Here is an 18,108-nt window from a genome sequence, read left to right on the forward strand (position 1 = left end):
TGGCAAAATTTGCCGATGAAATGATTATTAAGGTAGTAAAAACTGAGAGGTCTGTAGGAAACTTCAGAAGGATTTACAAAACTTGAAAACAGGCAGCAAATTGATGGATTAAATCCAACAAATGCTTATTAAAAGGGATTATTGGACCTATATTGCTTAAACTTAAGTGTCACTGTGACATTCAATAAAGTCCTGACATCGAAGCAAAAAGTGAATAGTGTTAGAGTATATAAACTTTTATAAATAAAACGTTATAACGTTATAATTTGAGTGGATGTTTTCACATTCAATCTGGCTACCCACCTTGAAAAATGATATTACAAAAATTGAAATGGTTTTATAGACATACTAAAATTATTAGAAGCATGTAAACCCTTCTATATTAATAAACATTGAAAATACATTAATATTTAATATAAAGAAAGATTAAGTGAGAGGTAGTGTAACAGGAATGTAAAATAATATATTGCAAAGAGAAAATTAGGTTGGCATTCTGACTTTCTTTTAAAAGAAAATCAAGGAAATCAATAAGATAAGAAAAAAAAATTACTAAAAGTGATGCCTGAAAATTTAAATTGTTTTCATGCACCTCTTGATTGTGGAGTTCTAAAGGACTCGGTACTCATCCTAGTCTTGTTCAGTGCTTTTTTTAATCTCCCCTGTGAGCAAGGATAGAGGATATCCTTTATTGCCAACACTATGTAGTTTGACATATTGTAGAATAAAATTAGGGGTATCTGGCTAACCCACTGTTTAGCTGATGTCTGTGCATGGGTGAGGAAGAGGTAATTTAAACCCTTGTAAACCATATATGCTCATGTGGACGTTAAACTTTAGATTTTGTTGTTATCCTTATCCTACGTACCCCCTGATTATCAAAGCTGTCCTATTCAGGAGCTGTTTTAAGCTTCTTGCTAGTGCTGGTACCTTGCATAGGATTGTCCTATGTAACATGTTTTCTGCTTTCAGATGGTTTGGAGACTTCATCCCTTCGTTTTACCTTTTTATAGATGATGAATTGGCTCTGGTAGTACATACTGTTGTCATGTCTCATTTTGATAATAACACTACTTTTACCTGAGAATAAAAGTGTTAGCCTGAAGAAAGCAGCAGTGGGAAAAAGCACAGCAGCTAAGACCATTAGTAGCACCAGCCATATTACCCCGTTGTTCTTATAGCTTATGGAAGCCGCGCATTTAAAATCTGTGATCTCATTTTTAAGTTGGTAAATGTTATAGGCCCAGAGCACTACTGGGTGGCTTACCAAACCTTGTGTCCTCAAATGCCTTCAGTAACAAACACCATTACTCAGTTTCAGTATTATTTTTAGTGTGGTGGTGGTGTTGATGATGATTTAAAAATAGTATGCAGAGGCAGTCTTTCCCTTCAGACAGAATAGAGAGTAATTATGTTAGTCACAGTTTTAATTTGTAGTTCTGGAAGGTGTTCAGTTGCATCATTGATGAGTGTGGTTGTAGGTCAGTACACTTGGTCTTGGGTTTACCAGTTCATAATGAAGAAATCTGATTTGAGATTAAAGGTAAAATAAAGAAATAGGGTCAAGGAAATGGGAAGGATGGATGTGTTGTCAACACCAAAGTTGAAATCTTTGGGGCAAACACGTTTATTTAATTAATTTAAAATTGTAGATTTTCGTTTCAGTGACTTAGCCTTAATGTTAATGCCTCATAGTATGCTTGCAAGTATCCATAATTTATTTTGTAAATGTGAAGAAATCTTAGTAATTTGAGATCTCAATACCATATTCTGCTTTTTTTTTTTTTTTTTTTTTTTTTTGAGAAGTTGGAATACATTGCTTAGTTCTAAGTGTGAAGTGTGAATAAAGTGAGATTTAGCTGGATTCAAATGTAAAAGAAAAAATGTACATTTCTAAAACTTTGGAGAAACTGCTCTTGAGAAGTGTAAATGTAAGTGTTACAGATGCACTTACAATAATGAAACAGCCATATGTTTAATGTTAGGTGGCAAAATATTATGAGCTGTTTTTCCTAAAAGTATTCAGATTACATGACAAGCAAAGAATCTTTTTCCAATTAAAAATGAGAATTAAGAGTTTAAATCATGCAATAAAAATAGAAGAATCACAAGCTAATTATGTTTTCAGGTAATCATGGAGCTGTGCATCTATTTCTGAGCTCCATTAGAGACAGAATTAGCACACTGATAACGCATTTAGTTTTAGAAATATCAGGTGAACTTATGTTAGAAAAACACCATATCTAGATAAAGCAGCAGTTTGAAGAAACTGGACAAGAAAGTAAATTTCAAATACACCAGACATTTTCCATTTTCCATTTCCTCTTTCCATGAGGGCAGAACAGGGTCCTCATATGTGTACCATCTGGAAGGGGTGAATTTCACCCATAATATATAAATTATTTCATGAACTACTTATATGTGCTGCTGGAGAAACTGGGATTGGTAACATATGGGGAAGAACTTGATGAAGGAGGGACTTAAAATAACAAAAATTGAACAGGTAACTAAGCAGGTAGATTTTTTTATTTCCACAGAATGTCATAAAACCCCTTTTGGTTTACTTGTTCTTCTGAATGTATGTATAGGTTGCAAGCTAATTTGGATATCCATGTATGCCTACATAGAGACAAGTTAGTCATTATGGCACATAAAATATTTAAAAAAATCTTTAACATTTGTGCAGTGAGGTACAGGAATAAATATTTCTGTTCATTCAGTGATTTCATTTTCATATGGTGCTGCTGGCTAGAGGCTGCGGTGAAAAAGATGTGCAAATGTTCCAGGGGTAAAACCTCCAGTTGCTGTAACACATTCTTCATTATTTTTATTAGATGCCATTAAAGGTTATAAATACTAATGCCATGTTTGAGATATGTGAATGTGGTGAATCTACATGTGTGAATCTTAAGTTACTTTTGGTTGAATTGGCTAATGCCGGTGCATGTAGAGTTTTACTTCATGTTTTCAATATAGTTTTTGCCTGCCAGGCTGGCAGCACTCTTTCCCACAACTATGGCTGGATTCACTTATTTATAAAGGTCCTGCGACAACCATGACACTATATATCCATCAAATAATGGCTTTGGGAACCCTGGCATGTGACATCCTTTTAAGCCTGGTTCTTGCATTCTTGATACCAAGCAGAGGCATGAGTATAAAATACCTGCAGGATCTACTTGCTGTTATTTTTTTTAAACGAGGGTATAAGCAAGGGAGAGAAGTGTTTTTATTGGGCAGTGAGGTAGTTGGTATAGCTTTGCACAAGTACTTTGAAATGCTGATACCATTTTGTATGTGCTGCTCAGTTAACACTGGTTGCTTAGGGCAGAGTAATTTAATTTTTGTTAAAATCCAGACTTGTCATCATCAAGTTTCTCTCAAAGAGCTGAACTTGTGAGATCCTTTTGAATAAAGCAGAGGCCTGGATTCAAGGACCACCTATTTCTTCTTTACTTGAATATGCTGCTACAGGGACTTCTGTGTATTCCTAATCTGTGGAGAGTGGAGATCTGCTGATACAATATTCTACCAGGCCTGCCTTCCAACCTACTCTTGTCATTTATGTTTCTTGGGTAACAGGGGAGCATTACAGAACAATCTTAAGCTGTAAGAGTAATTGATAGAGCTCCTAGCTCATTAACTAGAAGAGTGTCCTGTCCCAGGTATAAAGCTAACATTATTTTAAAAAACAAACAAACAAGCTGTTTGATAAAGCTGGGACACTGATCAGGTTTGTGTCTTCTCCGGTCAAATTTCAAAACCCTAGAATGATCAGAGTTAAAATAAGAATTAACTAGTACCTTATCCATAATATTGTAGAGAGAATTCTCTTCCTTTAACTAATGATAGATAATAAATGTTCACAGTAAAATTACTTGAAATGTCATTTATATACAGCAGCCTGCTTGCATCACAAAGAATTCACAGTTTTCAAATTTTGTGTGTTCTTTTTAGCACTTGTATATTTGATTATGTAGCATATAGTTGTGAGTGTGTTCTTCATAACAATTCTGTAAGTCAAACTATCCTTTTAGAAACAGAGTTATTTTGTGTACTTACATTGATGTGTTTTTAAGCTAGTTTTGTGGAACATCAACTGTAATCAAATTGTTTAATTTTTAAAGGAGTTAAAAGAAGACAATCAAGTGTTGCTGGAAACAAAGGCAATGTTGGAAGATCAACTAGAGGGGACCCGAGCCCGTTCAGATAAATTACATGAATTAGAAAAAGAGAACCTGCAATTAAAAGCTAAACTACATGACATGGAGATGGTATGTAAATAGAAAATGATACACAGCCTTTAATTGTAAGAAAAACACAACTGATGTGCTCCAAATTTGTATTGGGTTTTTAATAATCCAGTCACAGTTGAAAAATACTTATGTCTTGATTTGCTTACAGTTTTCACGGAAAGCAAAACTGATGTTATTGCGGTAACGGCTTTTGTTTTCCACAAGGAATCATATACTCCAAAGGGGAAGGCCTTTTAATAATACAGTGTTTATGAGCTGTAAAATTTGTGGAGTAGGAAAAGAGGAGTCACTAGAAGAATGACAGAAATAAATTGGTCTCTTTTTTTTAAATACCCATCTAAAATAATATTGGTCAAAATTTGTAACTTGAACACTGTTTTTTACAAAAGTATTTTTCGTCAGAAAATATTCTGGGTTTTTTTAACACCTTGTATCCAAAACAATTAAATATTGTTTCTAGAACTGCAAATTATGTTTGATGTAACTTTTGTTTTTTCTTTTCTTTTTCCCTGATATGACTGTTGGTGAAAATATTTCTTTATATATTACCTCTAGGATACTCTAATCTTGCATGTTTAGACAATTTAGTTTTAATTGTAATAGTACTGAGGTTCATTACTGGACAGAGCTTAGATAGAATGAAGGAGAGGACAAGATGTAACTCTAATTTGTGGTTACCCAAGCTTAATAAAAGATATCTACACAGGCACAGGCCTACCTTACAAGAGTGAAAATCGAGTTCTGCTCATGCTGCTTGATGTGTATGTGCTGTGCCTCTGAAACATGTGGGCTTTCTCTTTACTCTGAAGGGGTGCAGGGTATGTTGCTGTAGAGTAGCTCTGTGTAAGGGGAAGGTTTCTACCAGTTGTCTCCAGGATCTTTAATTTAAAGTAGACTTAGAGAATCCACACTATATTTCATGCTGTGTATATTTTCTCACATACAACAAATAAAATACACACCTTGTTTTTGAAAGGCAGAATGAAGAAAAAAGGTTTTTCCAATGTTTTAGCTGCAATAGTGCGGGGGCACAGGCTAATCTTCAGGGTTGCTTATGCATGTGCTTGGTGGGGGGGGGCACTTTTTAATTAGAGTGGCTCCTGGACAGCCACTCTAAAATAGCTCAACATCATGTGTATGAAGTCTGCCCCCCCCCCCGCATTACATTTTGTTGTGGACATTTTGTACTTTAACTGAAGCTCATTCAACGAGATTTAGTTAAAGGTCCCCTGCAGCCATTTTGAAACATAGGATGCTTTATACGCATGATGCTGAGGCGATACTAAGGTGTTCTAATTAGAATGCAGAGAAAACTTGATTAATTGAAGGTATTCCAACGTATTCTAATTAGAACATATTAGAGAATGTCTGTAGGTAGCAGCTGACTCAGCCTCCCTTTCCTGCTTAACTGAAGTTGAATTCCTAGCTGCTGCTAAAGACAGCTCTTCATGGATGGATCTGTGATTTTGAAAAGAGCAAAAGAGACTCTGAAGTAAACCAGAACAACTAGCAGACAGCAAAATGGCTCTAAGAGAGGCTAGTTTGATTAATGGAATACCAGGACCATTAAAAACGAGTGACAGATTGTTAATACCTATAGAGTGAAGAACAATGAGCCATTAAATCAATTGACTCCCTCAGCTGCTTAAACAGGAGGACCACAGCTGCTTCACTGTAGAACAGGAGTCTAATCAGGGTGATTCCAACCCAGCAGAAAATCAGCTTTCCATTTAACACTAACACACATACACATATGTATTCATGTGATATGTGACAAAATATGGTATTTTATAAACTATAGGCTATTAAATGTAATGTGTTTGTGCATTTTGAGACGTGTTTTTAAATGTTCATGTGAATAATTTTTAAGGAGCGTGATATGGACAGAAAGAAGATTGAGGAACTCATGGAAGAAAATATGACACTAGAAATGGCTCAGAAACAAAGCATGGATGAATCATTGCATCTTGGCTGGGAACTTGAACAGATGAATAGAACTACTGAGCTCACTGAAGGTAGACAAAGCAATTCTTGCTGACAGTTTAAACAAAAATATTGAAAATGACAAAACTAAAATGTATGTATATTTGGGGGTCAGACTTGATGATCTGCTTAGGTCCCTTCCCACCCTATGTATCAAAATAGTACAGTGAAATGAACACTGAAGAGGTATATATGTTTACATAATTATGCTTACCAACAAAAACATAGCAGGAAATCCTTTTAGTCGATGTGTCATGACTCTGTTTTTAATTTAGTAAGCAATAACCATGTAACTAAAAGACTTACTGTATGAAACTGTTAAATATGATTTATTGTGATACATTAATGATTATCAAAATTCCTATTTCCCTTAGTTCATTGGCTAAAATACCTGTATGTTAATGGCTAATTGTTCTTTGAGTGGCATCTGCATATTTCTACTTCCAAGCTTGACATTCCTTTGCTTTGAGGCTTACAGTCTTCTAGGGAGCAGTATTTGTTGGGGCTAAAAGCTGCCCTTTTGTGTAGGGTTCTGTGGCAATGCCAGGGGAAGTGATTCCAACAATCCCTTCAGTCCCTTTTAATGTTCAGAGATGAGATTAGGTTACATGAAGTGTCCTAGATGCTTCTCTTGTCAGTTTTATTTCTGCTCATTTAGGGCTATTTTTGTTTGTTTGTCCGTTTGTTGAAGTTAAATTGAAGGTAATCACCTTTTCTTTCCCTAAGAAAGAAGAAAGATGCCTGCATCATGGGCATCTTATATATGCAGGGCTAGAGGACTTCTTTAGCCTTGTTGATGTGGAAGTGGAAACACTTCAGACTTAATTGGATAAACCCAATGGTGTGCAATACCAGCATCAACTTGAGAGATTCAACTGCAGGAATAGAAATTCCTCTTACATTCCCCTCTTGCTGGGCAAGATTCTTCAAATCTGAGTGAATAATCTTGGCAACATGTATATCTAGCATAAGTGGTGCAGAGATCTTTTGGTCTGTCTCACTTGACTAAGGCTTGTGCTTAGGACTTGGCATTCTTGACTCTGCTTTGTATATGTAATACCATAATCCCTAGATCAGTGGTTTTCAACCTTTTTCATTTGTGGACTCCTAGAAATTTTGAATAGAGGTGCAGACCCCTTGGAAATCTGAAATGGAAGTGTGGACCCCTTTGAATTGTAAGTGTGGGTATTCACATACTTTTGATTGATCATGGCCATCTTTTGCAGCCCCCTTAGACACAGTCTATGAGACCTCCAGGGGTCTGCAGACCACAGGTTGAAAAACACTGCCCAAGATCTTTCCAGGTCAACCAAATCTTTTGCCAAGATTGTAGGAACCCAGGCTCAAGAGAACTGTTTTTTTCAGCTGATGCTGTACCCAGAATAGGTGGCATATGGACCCCAAGTGTGTGTGTGTATGTATGTATGTATGTAAACTAAGTAAATTATACTCGGGGAGGGGGGTTAAGTCATCTTCAACAGAACGGAACTGTCTGCCAATTGGACTAGAACTGAAAAGGAATTAGAACTGATAGTAATTTAAATCCTTCAGTGGATCTGTGATTCTTGAGAGAGCCTTAGCATTTCATTGTTTGAAAGTCTTTTATCAAGTCTAGAAGTGGCTTCAGTACCTACTGGGTTTTTGTAAATGCTTCAGCACTTCTTGAGTCTGAAACTGTCAAAGTATCCTTTATGTGATTCTGGTGTCTCATTTTGAAACCAGCTGATGCTCAGAAAGCTGGTTTCTGTATTCCAGGTGCTGAGGTACCCAATGCAGAAGCTCCAGTATCTGTAACTTCAGATCTGAAGACAAGCCAAAAAGAGTTTTAGGCAAATGCCACTTCTGCTGTCGCCACAATCCCTGGTATCTGCCAGTCACCCAATTCTAACAGTTGTTGCATACCACTTTGAAGTCTCTGCAGGATTTTTCTATTCTTGTGGAAAAACTTGCATCCTTCATGTACAAGTAGTGAAGAAAATATATTGAAAGGGCCTTCCCAATTTCAGCAGAACAGAGCTATCAAAAGAAATGGTCATGACTCTTAGAACCATACTGCCTCGGCATCCAAGGCTTTGGTACTGGCTTTAATTGTCTTTCCTATGCCACACCAGTAATATTGTAATCCCAGGACACTCTACTTGAAGGTTTGAAAAGATTATAGGCTTTTGCTTTTTGCATTTATAAATCTTTCCTCATATCCAATGGGATGGTTAGGTCTGGCACTTTAAAAAAAAGATTGGTTGATTCACATAACCTGAAAGTCACTGCGTCACAAGTAAGGATAAAGAGACAAATTACTTAGGCTTGCAGGTTTGTAAAGTCATTCCTTGGCTATACACTATAAGAATTACGAACTTTCATGTGGTTTCAGTATTACATCATTTCTTCACAGGGAATGTGCTACTGACCTTTCGTAGCATTTCTCAGAGGGACCACAGAGAAAGTGTTCACTTTCCTCTGGTTTTCAGATGCTATCTGGTTAGCCAGAAGTAAGCTTCAGATATGTCTCCTACTGCCTGTGATACTGCCTTCCAGCGACATGTTTAATTGCTATTTGTGGAGGAAAACAGAGCGTTACTTCAGGGTCTGAGCCATTCCTGTGTATTTGTAGATTTTGATTTATATGTAGATAGGCACATTGTCCCAGGCCTTGGAGCTTTGTATGAAAAAAGAACTAGTTCTCTTTTATTCTCTTTAAATGTGAGATACATTGGAGCCATGACAGACTCCAGAACTGGAAAGGGTGGCCTGCCAAAGGACAGGTTTGGGTTTTTTTTTTTGTTTTTTTCCCCCAGTGGAACCATGTTTCTATGGGATAGGGATAATACCATCCCTTTCTGGACAAGGAGAATGGCCTCTGTCCTTCTCCTTCTGTTCCAGGGACAAACAAGGCAGACCATCACTGACAGACTCCTTGTCTTTTGAAGTGGAATAAAATAAGAGCTTCCTCTATTCGCTCCTCTTGATTCAAGAAGCCTTTTTAGAAGTCAGGACAAAGCCAGGAGACTGTTAACAGTCCAGTCCAGGTGTCAAGTCTTGTCATCCAGCATCCTATTGAAACCAAAAGTCCTACTTTCAACCTACTAGATTGTCCCAGGGACCATGTGAGAGTGTTCACAAAAGCCTTAAACTTTTCATGTTAATAGATTGACTTCTGGGAAGCTTGATGAAGATGTTTTGGGGTAGTCTCAGATTTCATATGGGAAAGCAGAAGCACTGGGCATTTTTACACATGCAAGCACCACAGCTCTGGGTGCTTTGGAAAGCACCTGGTGCTGCGACGCTTGCTGTTGTACAAGCAGTGAAATGCATGTCAGCACTGAGAAAATGGTGCTGGTGCGCTTTTGAACTAAAACACCTTGGAGGTGCTTTAGTTAAAAAGCGCACCGCTTACATTTTTTGTGCGCACAGAGCACAGTGCAATTTGCCCTTAGCTCATGTGCAAAGCAAACTTGATTAATCAAGTCTGCCCTGAAGTGGTGGATCTCTAGCGCGTCATGGGAAAAAAAGTATGTGTATAAATGCCCCTTTTGATCAGACAAACCCACTTCAATAAATTGGGAGCATTTCCTCCTCTAGGCAGCTTAGAAGGGAATGTACTGAAGCAGTTATCTCTTACTTCAAACTTGATTTTATTTTACATCTATAACTGTCGAAAGTAAGTTTAAGTTAGTGCATAATGTTGCTTTTCCAACATCACCCTTAAATGGGCAAAGTAATAGTTTTTATTTTCTTAATATAGGAGTGTCAGACAGATGGCCTGTGGGCTAGATCTGGTCTGTGGGTCACCAGATCAACCCAGTGCACTGGCCCTGGCTCTGTAGAACATGAAGCATATAGTCAGGACCCAGAGCCTGAATCTTAGGGCACTTATGTACAAGTGCCGAGGGTGCTTCAGTGCCCTGGAATTCCAGCGTGTTGTCGAAGCAGACTCAATTAATCAAGTCTGGAGCGTGGCAATTTCTGTGCTCCAGCAGCCTCCTGCGCCTTGCGTATCAGCGTCCCCATACTTAAAAATGGCGCTGGGGTGCTTGAACTAAAGCTCATCAAATGAGCTTTAGTTCAGTTGCCCCTGCTGCCATTTTTAAGCGCAGAAACACAGCAAGTCATTCTAATTGAAGTGCCACCCTCTTTCCCCCAACCCCCGGAGCATTTGTAAAAGTGCCTTTGTATTCCAGAGAAGCATTTGTTTCTATGTCCTTCACTTCCTGAACTAGAAAGAACCAGAGAGCTTGGGCTCTAGGTTTGCCTCTCTGGTAGATCTATAGGTCCAGCATTGGATCCCAGTGTCCAGGGCCCTTCCAGGTGTTCATACTGGCTGCCTACTAAGATTTTCAAAAGGGTTTATTATTTTTAATGGAAAGCAGTGGGAGTTAGGTATATAAGTAAGTTGCATTTTTAGGCACCTGTAATTCTGGCTGATTTAATAGCTTCTCTTCTATGTTCAGTAAGGAAAATCTAGTGCTATCTGTCCTTTAATCCCCATACCCCTCCATTTTGGGTCTGAAGGTGCTTCTGATTTTCCTTGTTTCAGACTGGTAGCACCTTTTCTCTTCCTCAAGCTCCTTTGGAAATTCTTAACAATAATTTTATATATTCAACTATATGAAGATATAAGAGTATACAAAGCTAGAAAGAAATTGACAAATATAAGATGTTTTTACAATAGCTTCATCAAACGAATCTTGTAGAACTACTTCTTGAAGTTCTAGACCTGTTTTAAGGAAATAACTTTTGAGGTTGGGCTGTGATGCAAAAAAAGTGAAATTGCATTAACTTCTAGTATGTTCTTGACCTGGCGTCAAGAGCCTAATGCTCATTTTGGCAGTTATTCAGTCCTTGAACCAACTTCTTATACTTCTCACTTAACTCCAACAAATATACATATTCAGAACACACTCAAAGAAAAGAAGGTTATTTATCAGTAACTGAACTGTGTGAGGTGAATTTCTGTATATTTACATTCCCTGTCCATCTAACTTGCTTCTTTGGAGTCTTACATTACTAATTTTTGAACTGAAGATAGGAACTGAAGAATGGTTATATACTATTTCCACTTTTAAACCTTTGATAACCTTTGCCAGCTTGGGAAAATGGGTCCTTGGCTGTAATGAGCATTGCTCAGCAGAATTTTAGAGGATTATGATGCAAGCTTTAAATCCTACAAATGTTAAATGTGAGGCTGCCCTCAAATTATTTAACTCCAGTTACTGTTAAGTAACATTCTTCTTTTTTTTTTTTTTTTTAATCTTTCAGTGCCACAAAAGTCACTTGGACATGAAGTAAATGAATTGACATCAAGTAGATTACTGAAGCTGGAAATGGAAAACCAGAGTTTGCTGAAGACAGTGGAAGAGCTGCAAAATACAATGGGTTCTGTAGAAGGCAGTAATTCGAAGATTCTGAAAATGGAAAAAGAAAACCACAGACTTAGTAAAAAGGTATCCATTAGTGTGCATATTATAGATAAAGTATGTAGCACTGTTTATTGTTTCCTTTATTAAGGTCCTTTATTAAGGTAGCACTGTCTATTGTTTCCTTTATTAAGGTCTGCTTTAGAAAGCTATCACTTTGTGGATCATTTCGGGTCAAATTTGGCCTGGTAGGGATTGTATTAGGTTGCAGTTTTTGGCAAATTTGGAATAAAAAGAGTAAGCCATATCCAAGAAATAGTTTTCCAGTTTTTCAAAAAAGCTATAGGATCATGGATAGAAGGAGTTAATGTTGAAATTTGGCAGGCATGCAATTAGTATATAAAGGAAGTACTTTTTGAGTTTCTGAGAAAATTTGAGCCTGGAGATTTTTAGTTCCTAAATAAGAAATCAATAACTGTGCTTATATGCAGTGATTGCAGTCTGTTATATTTTTTACTAAAATACCTCGTCATTCCATAAAGAGTTCAGTGCCTACCTGTCCATTAGATTGTATGCACCTTCATAATACAGGAAAGAAGGAAACTGGATTGACAGGCATTTGCACAGTGGAGAGACAGTGAGAGGCAAAAGGAAATGTTCTGACAACAATGTTATATTGATCACACTTTGAATTGTGCATGTCAGATGAGTGTTTGATGACAATATCTGTCAATTATTAATATATAAGAATCATAGTTTGAAAGTGTCATATTAGTGATATTAAAAGCAGATTTAACTTTTAATAGAGTTAAATATCAATTGTCACTAGAATATTTATTGAAGGAGAATCCACAAGATATATAAGAGGGAAGGTAGAAGGGTGAAAGGTGGCAGTCGTATAAAAGCCATTTAAAGAAATCTTTGCCAGCTTCCACATTCTGTAGAGATCAGACAATGCAAAACAAAAGCTATCCCAGACTGATTTAGTTCACTTCATATTATGTGAGTTATAATATTGCCAACTTGCAGGAACTGACTGCAAGTCATGGGATTTTTACTTTGCCAGAAATCTTCTGGCAATACCAGACTGTAGTCACAAATATTAGCGATAGTCCAACTGAGTCCTTATTGAGTTTTAATTACTATTGTTGTTATTTCTTTCATTGCCCTTTGTCATTCATATGAACAAACAAAACTCTTTGTGCGGTATTTTTTTTACTGCTGGGCTTTCCTAACCTGGGAAAGCTTTTGGTAGGTCTGGTTTCTTTTCTCCAGAGATGACTCTCTTATCTTTTTGTGTTTGCAACATGGTTTTTTCCACATATGCAGGTTTTGGATATTACTTTGGGGCTCTCCAACTTCAGTGTAGCCCATATGCTGCATACCACAGATCATATGCTGCAGGGAGAGCCCTCCTGGGATTCCCCCATCCCACTGTGCAGGCTGTACAAGTTCCCCTTTGTGCAGGCTGTATCAGTAGTACGCAGCCTCCCTTCCCCTCCCCCATGCTGTGCAGCAGTGGGAGAAGCAGCTGCAGAGGCATACCTGCTGGACATCCTTGTCTTACCTGATGGCCCTGTGTATGCCAGTGTTCAAACTAAGTTACTTACAGTGTCTGGGAGAACTTAATACAGGCATACCTTGGAGATATTGTGGGTTCGGTTCCAGACCACCACAATAAAGCAAATATCGCAATAAAGCGGGTCACACGAATTTCTTGGTTTCCCAGTGCATATAAAAGTTATGTTTACACTATACTGTAGTCTATTAAGTGTGCAATAGCATTATGTCTAAAAAAACAATGTACAGACCTTAATTAAAAAATACTTTATTGCTAAAAAATGCTAACCGATGAAAAAATGGCGCCGATAGACTTGCTCGACGCAGGGTTGCCACAAACCTTCAATTTGTAAAAGCAATATCTGCGAAGCGCAATAAAGCGAAGCGCAATAAAACGAGGTATGCCTGTATTCCAGGAAAGTTTTGTCATTTTTAGGTCCTTCCTTTAAGAACTTTAAAACTGCCATTTACTGGGTCAGACCATAAGTCTATCCTGTGTCACAGTGGCAGAGAGTGGATGCTGAAAGGGAGAATGAACTGGGTATAACCGGGGGGGTTTCCACACTGTTCCTTTCTCACTTGCAGCCTCCAGCATTTAAGGTCTAGGGCAGAGGTGGGCAATTATTTTGGGCAGAGGGCTGCTTACTGAGTTTTGGCAAGCCGTCGAGGGCTGCATGACAGGCAGCCAGGGGCAGATAAGTATTCATTTTTCTAAATTTTTAGGGGCTCCGCAGGCTGGATAGAATGACCTGGCAGGCCGTATTTTGTCTACTCCTGGTCTAGGAGGTTCTGATTCAGAGGCTGTATCCCTAGCTCATATGCTTGGTAGCTGCTGATGCCCTTTTCCTCCAAGAATGTGTCCAATCTCTTTCTGAATCTGTCTAAACCAGGGGTGCTCAACCTTTAGTCCACGGGCAGCCTGGACAGCAGCTTCCTCTGGTAAGTGGGTGGGCGGGATAGAGGCCCCCATAGGGAGGAAGGGCAGTAGTTGGGTAGGGCTGTGGCTGGTGCCCAGCTGGGTGGTGCGTGGGGCCTAGGGCTGCAATGCATGGCTGGAAGCAGCTACCTGTCACTGCATGCACTGCCTGGGGTGACCCATGTCCCTCAGATCTGTGCAAGCTGTGTCCACGGCCCCCTGCCTCTGGCAGCAGGCAGTGGCTGCTGCAGCGGAGCCGAGCCCGGCTCCCCCTGCCTCTGTCTGTTGCCTGCTGCCTGCCTGCTGTGGGCTCAGGTGGGGGGGCAGCTCTGTGCCCCCCAGATCCATGTGCATAGTTGGGGGTGAGGTAGGCTGCCCACTGTGGGCTTGGGCACCCTCCCTTCACCCAGGGCCTCCCCAGTCCAGTGGGTGAAACCTTGCACTTCAGGGAACAGTTGGGTTGCACAGGGAAGTCCCTTGCCACTGTGAACGCCATGCTGTTCTGGCGAGGTCTCCCCTGCTTGCTCCGCAGCAGTGAGGGGCACAACCCTGCACCACCATCCCTGCTGCTGCTGCTCATGCAGTGGATGCATCACCAGGGTAGCATGCACCTTGCAGCAGCAGGGAGATCCCTGTCTGATGATATCTTTATTCTGTGAGCAGGGAAACTACTATTCTGTATATTTGCTTGCTCACTTTGATACCCAGAGTATTGTGCGAAGTCAGACAAGATTCTTCATGCTTATCTTGGTGGGCCCAGTTTGTCCAGAGCAGTTTTAGTTCTAGTTATCTTCCATCTATCCCTGTGGAGCCCCAAGATCTTGCTGCTGCTGTCCCAAAAAGATGGGAAAAAGATCCTGCAGACCTGAATTCCATCTGTGACATGACCTGGATGTTGAGATGGCTTTTTGTAGGGAAGAAAATATGCTTTGCTCCACTTAGAGGCATGCTTATCATCATTTGTAAAAATTCTAGGCAAGCAGGACTGTGTACTGGGAGGTCCCTAATTCTATCCCAGCCATCCATCCCACCCATCTTGAACTATCTGATGGAGCCGAAGTGCAATTACCTATTTCCAACCATGGTCAAGGTACAGGATTTGAAACACATTACTTTGTTTCTTGTTCCCCCTCAGAAGTAGTAGACAAAGACAGCAAACCACAGGTACTCAACTTCCAGCTGGCATGCAGGCAGAGTTCATGCTGTGATAGTTGAGCAGGCGACATAGAAACTTGCTTCCAGCTGTCATATGGGCAAGATTCATGCCAAGGTTTCTTGGTAGGCTGTGGGTAAGCATGGCTCACAGCCATCATATGGTTAAATTTCTGCTGAGAAAGTTGAAGATACTGTATGAAAGCTTACCCCACTGAAACCAAACCGAAATCAGTATCATGGAGCCACTGGCAATCTTTATATCAAATATTTGCATTTCAAAGTCATTTCTTCCCCAAAGCAAATACCTCTTCATTAGGCATGAAACCAAGACAGCCTTTTAGAAGAGAAGCAGAAGGTGGTGTCTGATTCCCAAATATTAGCCTTCATTTCTGACTCAGTTTCTGGGTCTCGTGTGTAAATACCCAGCACTTATTTTTCTTACTTCCAGGCAGCAACTGCAGCAAATTAATAAAGTTCTTGGTCCAGATCCAATATACCATCTTTCAGTGAATTGAGTCTTAGTATTATTTAGCAGCTATCTAGCACCTAGTTCAAAAAAGCTGATCATAGATTCAGGTGTCAGACCTTATATAAAGGGAACATTCCTGGCCTCACCTAGGATTTGGAGAGGATGTAGGCAAGGAAGGAGATGACATAAATTTTTCTATGTCCACCAGATAATTCTTCAGAAATATGAGATATACATAACTTCTGTGATGGCAGGAAATCTTTGGTATGCTCTTGTTAATGTCTTAAGCTGCAGCTAAGTGTTAAAGTTCTCTACTAAGAAGGAAGTCACATTTTGGCTGTCTCAGTAAGATACCTTTAGAACCTAAAGAATTCAATCTAGAGCAGTCCACCATTTTCTGGGTTGGAAGTCCATTGATGATCCTGTTTGCATCCAAATTCAGTGTAAAAAGCAAAAGATAGGTATTGTGTGAAGGAGACATGAAAAGCAAAGGTTGTGATCTCTGTATCTCGGAAGCGGGCTAAATAGTAGTCTCCTTTATGTCTTTCCCTCAGCCACAAAGAATAAAGAAGGTTAACAAGATTGTGAGGGTAAAAACCACAATGTTTATGATGTCCCTCTTGTTAACACTGAAGAGATGGTTCTCATATGTCACTTAAGTATAACTGGAACGTATTATTAAATTCACAGCACACTCATGCTCGGATACAAAATATGTGCAAGGAGCTATTCTCAGTCAGAATCTAGGAGAGCCAAAACCTTTCTTTTGGGAAGCTGAGAGGGAAGAACTAAAATCTTTTATTCTAGAAAGTAGTAAACACCCATGTTACATCTTGTAAGAAATTTGCAAATGCTAGATGTGGAAACTGTATGTGATTAATATACAGTAATATAGTTGAGATTTTACTCTGTAGTAAATTCATTCCCCAGCTCCCTGCTAAGGAGGGAACACAAAACCAGGTCTCAAGCTGGATGCCTCTAGTACACGGGAGGCAATTATTTCGGGTGGAGGGCCACTTGATGAGTTTTGATGAGCAGTTGAGGGTTGCATGGGTAGCCTCTCCCCTTCAGTTGCCCCACTCCCTGGTTGTCATCTTGGGACTGGAAGTCCTGACCCCTGACCTTTGCCACCGGAAGTCCCTTCCCTTCCCCTGGAAGTACTGCTTTTGGAGAGGTGGCCTTGGAACTGAAAGTTACACCCTGTCATACAGTCTGTCACAAGACTCACCCACCCAACACCAAACTGCCCTGCTTGCAATATCCGTTCCAGAATCCCCTGTCCTCATCACATGATCCCTGACATCAGAAAGTGTACCCCTTGACTGGGAAACACTGCCCAACACCAGGGCCCACCCTCACAGTACATGGCCTGCTCCTGGGGGCCCACAAGTTCTGTCCTTTGGGCTACGAGGCACATGCACAACTTACCAGGTAGCAAAGTGTTGCGACCCCTCTAACATCCTGCTCCAGCAGTGGGGTTTCAGGACAGCAAAATGTAGCCCAGCTTCCCTTCCCCTGACCAGTACTGGTCACCAGACCCCTGCCACAAGCAAGGACCCATCCCATCCCATCGATCCCCAGACATCAAAAGCTGGCCAGCTGGCCAACTGCCCCACCCATCACTGGTGCCAGCATGATCTGGTCCTGATCCATCTCAGCCTGCTGCCTTCCCCCCCCATCCCCCCCGTGACACAGCAGAAGCCAGCCCAGGCCTAGGTCCCCTCACCAGCACAGCACCCTCCAGTGCTGTAGGACCCCTCCTGTCCCGAGCCACAGAGGGCTCAGCCACAGCTTTCCCTGCCCAGTGGAACCCAGCCAGCCCATTGCATCCCCTATCAAGCGGTGGCTACCCCAGGTGCTGCTGCACTTTCGCCCTGCCTGTGCCAGCTGGTCTCAAAGGGCAGGAGACTCCACTGCTCGCCCCGTCCCCAGGAGCATGTGGGAAGCTGGCTTCAGCCACATGCTGCTCTGGATGGGACAGACCTGGCCAGGTCTGCATCAGCCAGGAAAAGTGGCATGCAGCTGAAGTCGGCTTCCCATGTACAGCTGGGGATGGGAGGAGCCTGGCTGGGTCTGCACTGGCCAGCAGAAGTGGTTTCATAGTTTCATAGTTTCTGGGTCAGACGGGACCTGAGCAGATCATCAAGTCCGACCCCCTGCCATGGCAGGAAAGAGTACTGGGGTCAAACAACCCCAGCTAGGTGTTCATCTAGCCTCCTCTTAAAGACCCCCAAGGTAGGAGCCAGCACCATTTCTCTTGTAAGTTGGTTCCAGATCCTGTCCACCCTGACCGTGAAGTAGTACCTCCCAATATCTAGCCTAAATCTACCCTCTACCAGCTTGTGACTGTTATTCCTGGTCACTCTTGGTAGTGCTCGGGGGAACAGGGACTCCCCCAATGCCTGCTGGTCCCCCCTG

The 18,108-nt window shown here is 40.6% G+C and overlaps 1 protein-coding gene across 9 annotated transcripts in view; it reads left to right on the forward strand.

Annotated features, from left to right (window-relative positions):
* Positions 1-18,108, forward strand: part of CCDC88A (coiled-coil domain containing 88A) — a 192,637-nt gene that overhangs the window by 106,199 nt on the left and 68,330 nt on the right. For all 9 annotated transcript variants that reach the window (XM_019549268.1, XM_019549270.1, XM_019549272.1 and 6 more), the window contains exons 11-13: positions 4,125-4,271; positions 6,124-6,268; positions 11,493-11,677. In XM_019549268.1, the coding sequence (XP_019404813.1) occupies positions 4,125-4,271; positions 6,124-6,268; positions 11,493-11,677 (477 nt within the window). The remainder of the gene's footprint in view (positions 1-4,124; positions 4,272-6,123; positions 6,269-11,492; positions 11,678-18,108) is intronic.

Source organism: Crocodylus porosus, unplaced genomic scaffold, assembly GCF_001723895.1.
Source record: "Crocodylus porosus isolate Cpor-Errol unplaced genomic scaffold, CroPor_comp1, whole genome shotgun sequence".
Classification (NCBI taxonomy): domain Eukaryota; kingdom Metazoa; phylum Chordata; order Crocodylia; family Crocodylidae; genus Crocodylus; species Crocodylus porosus.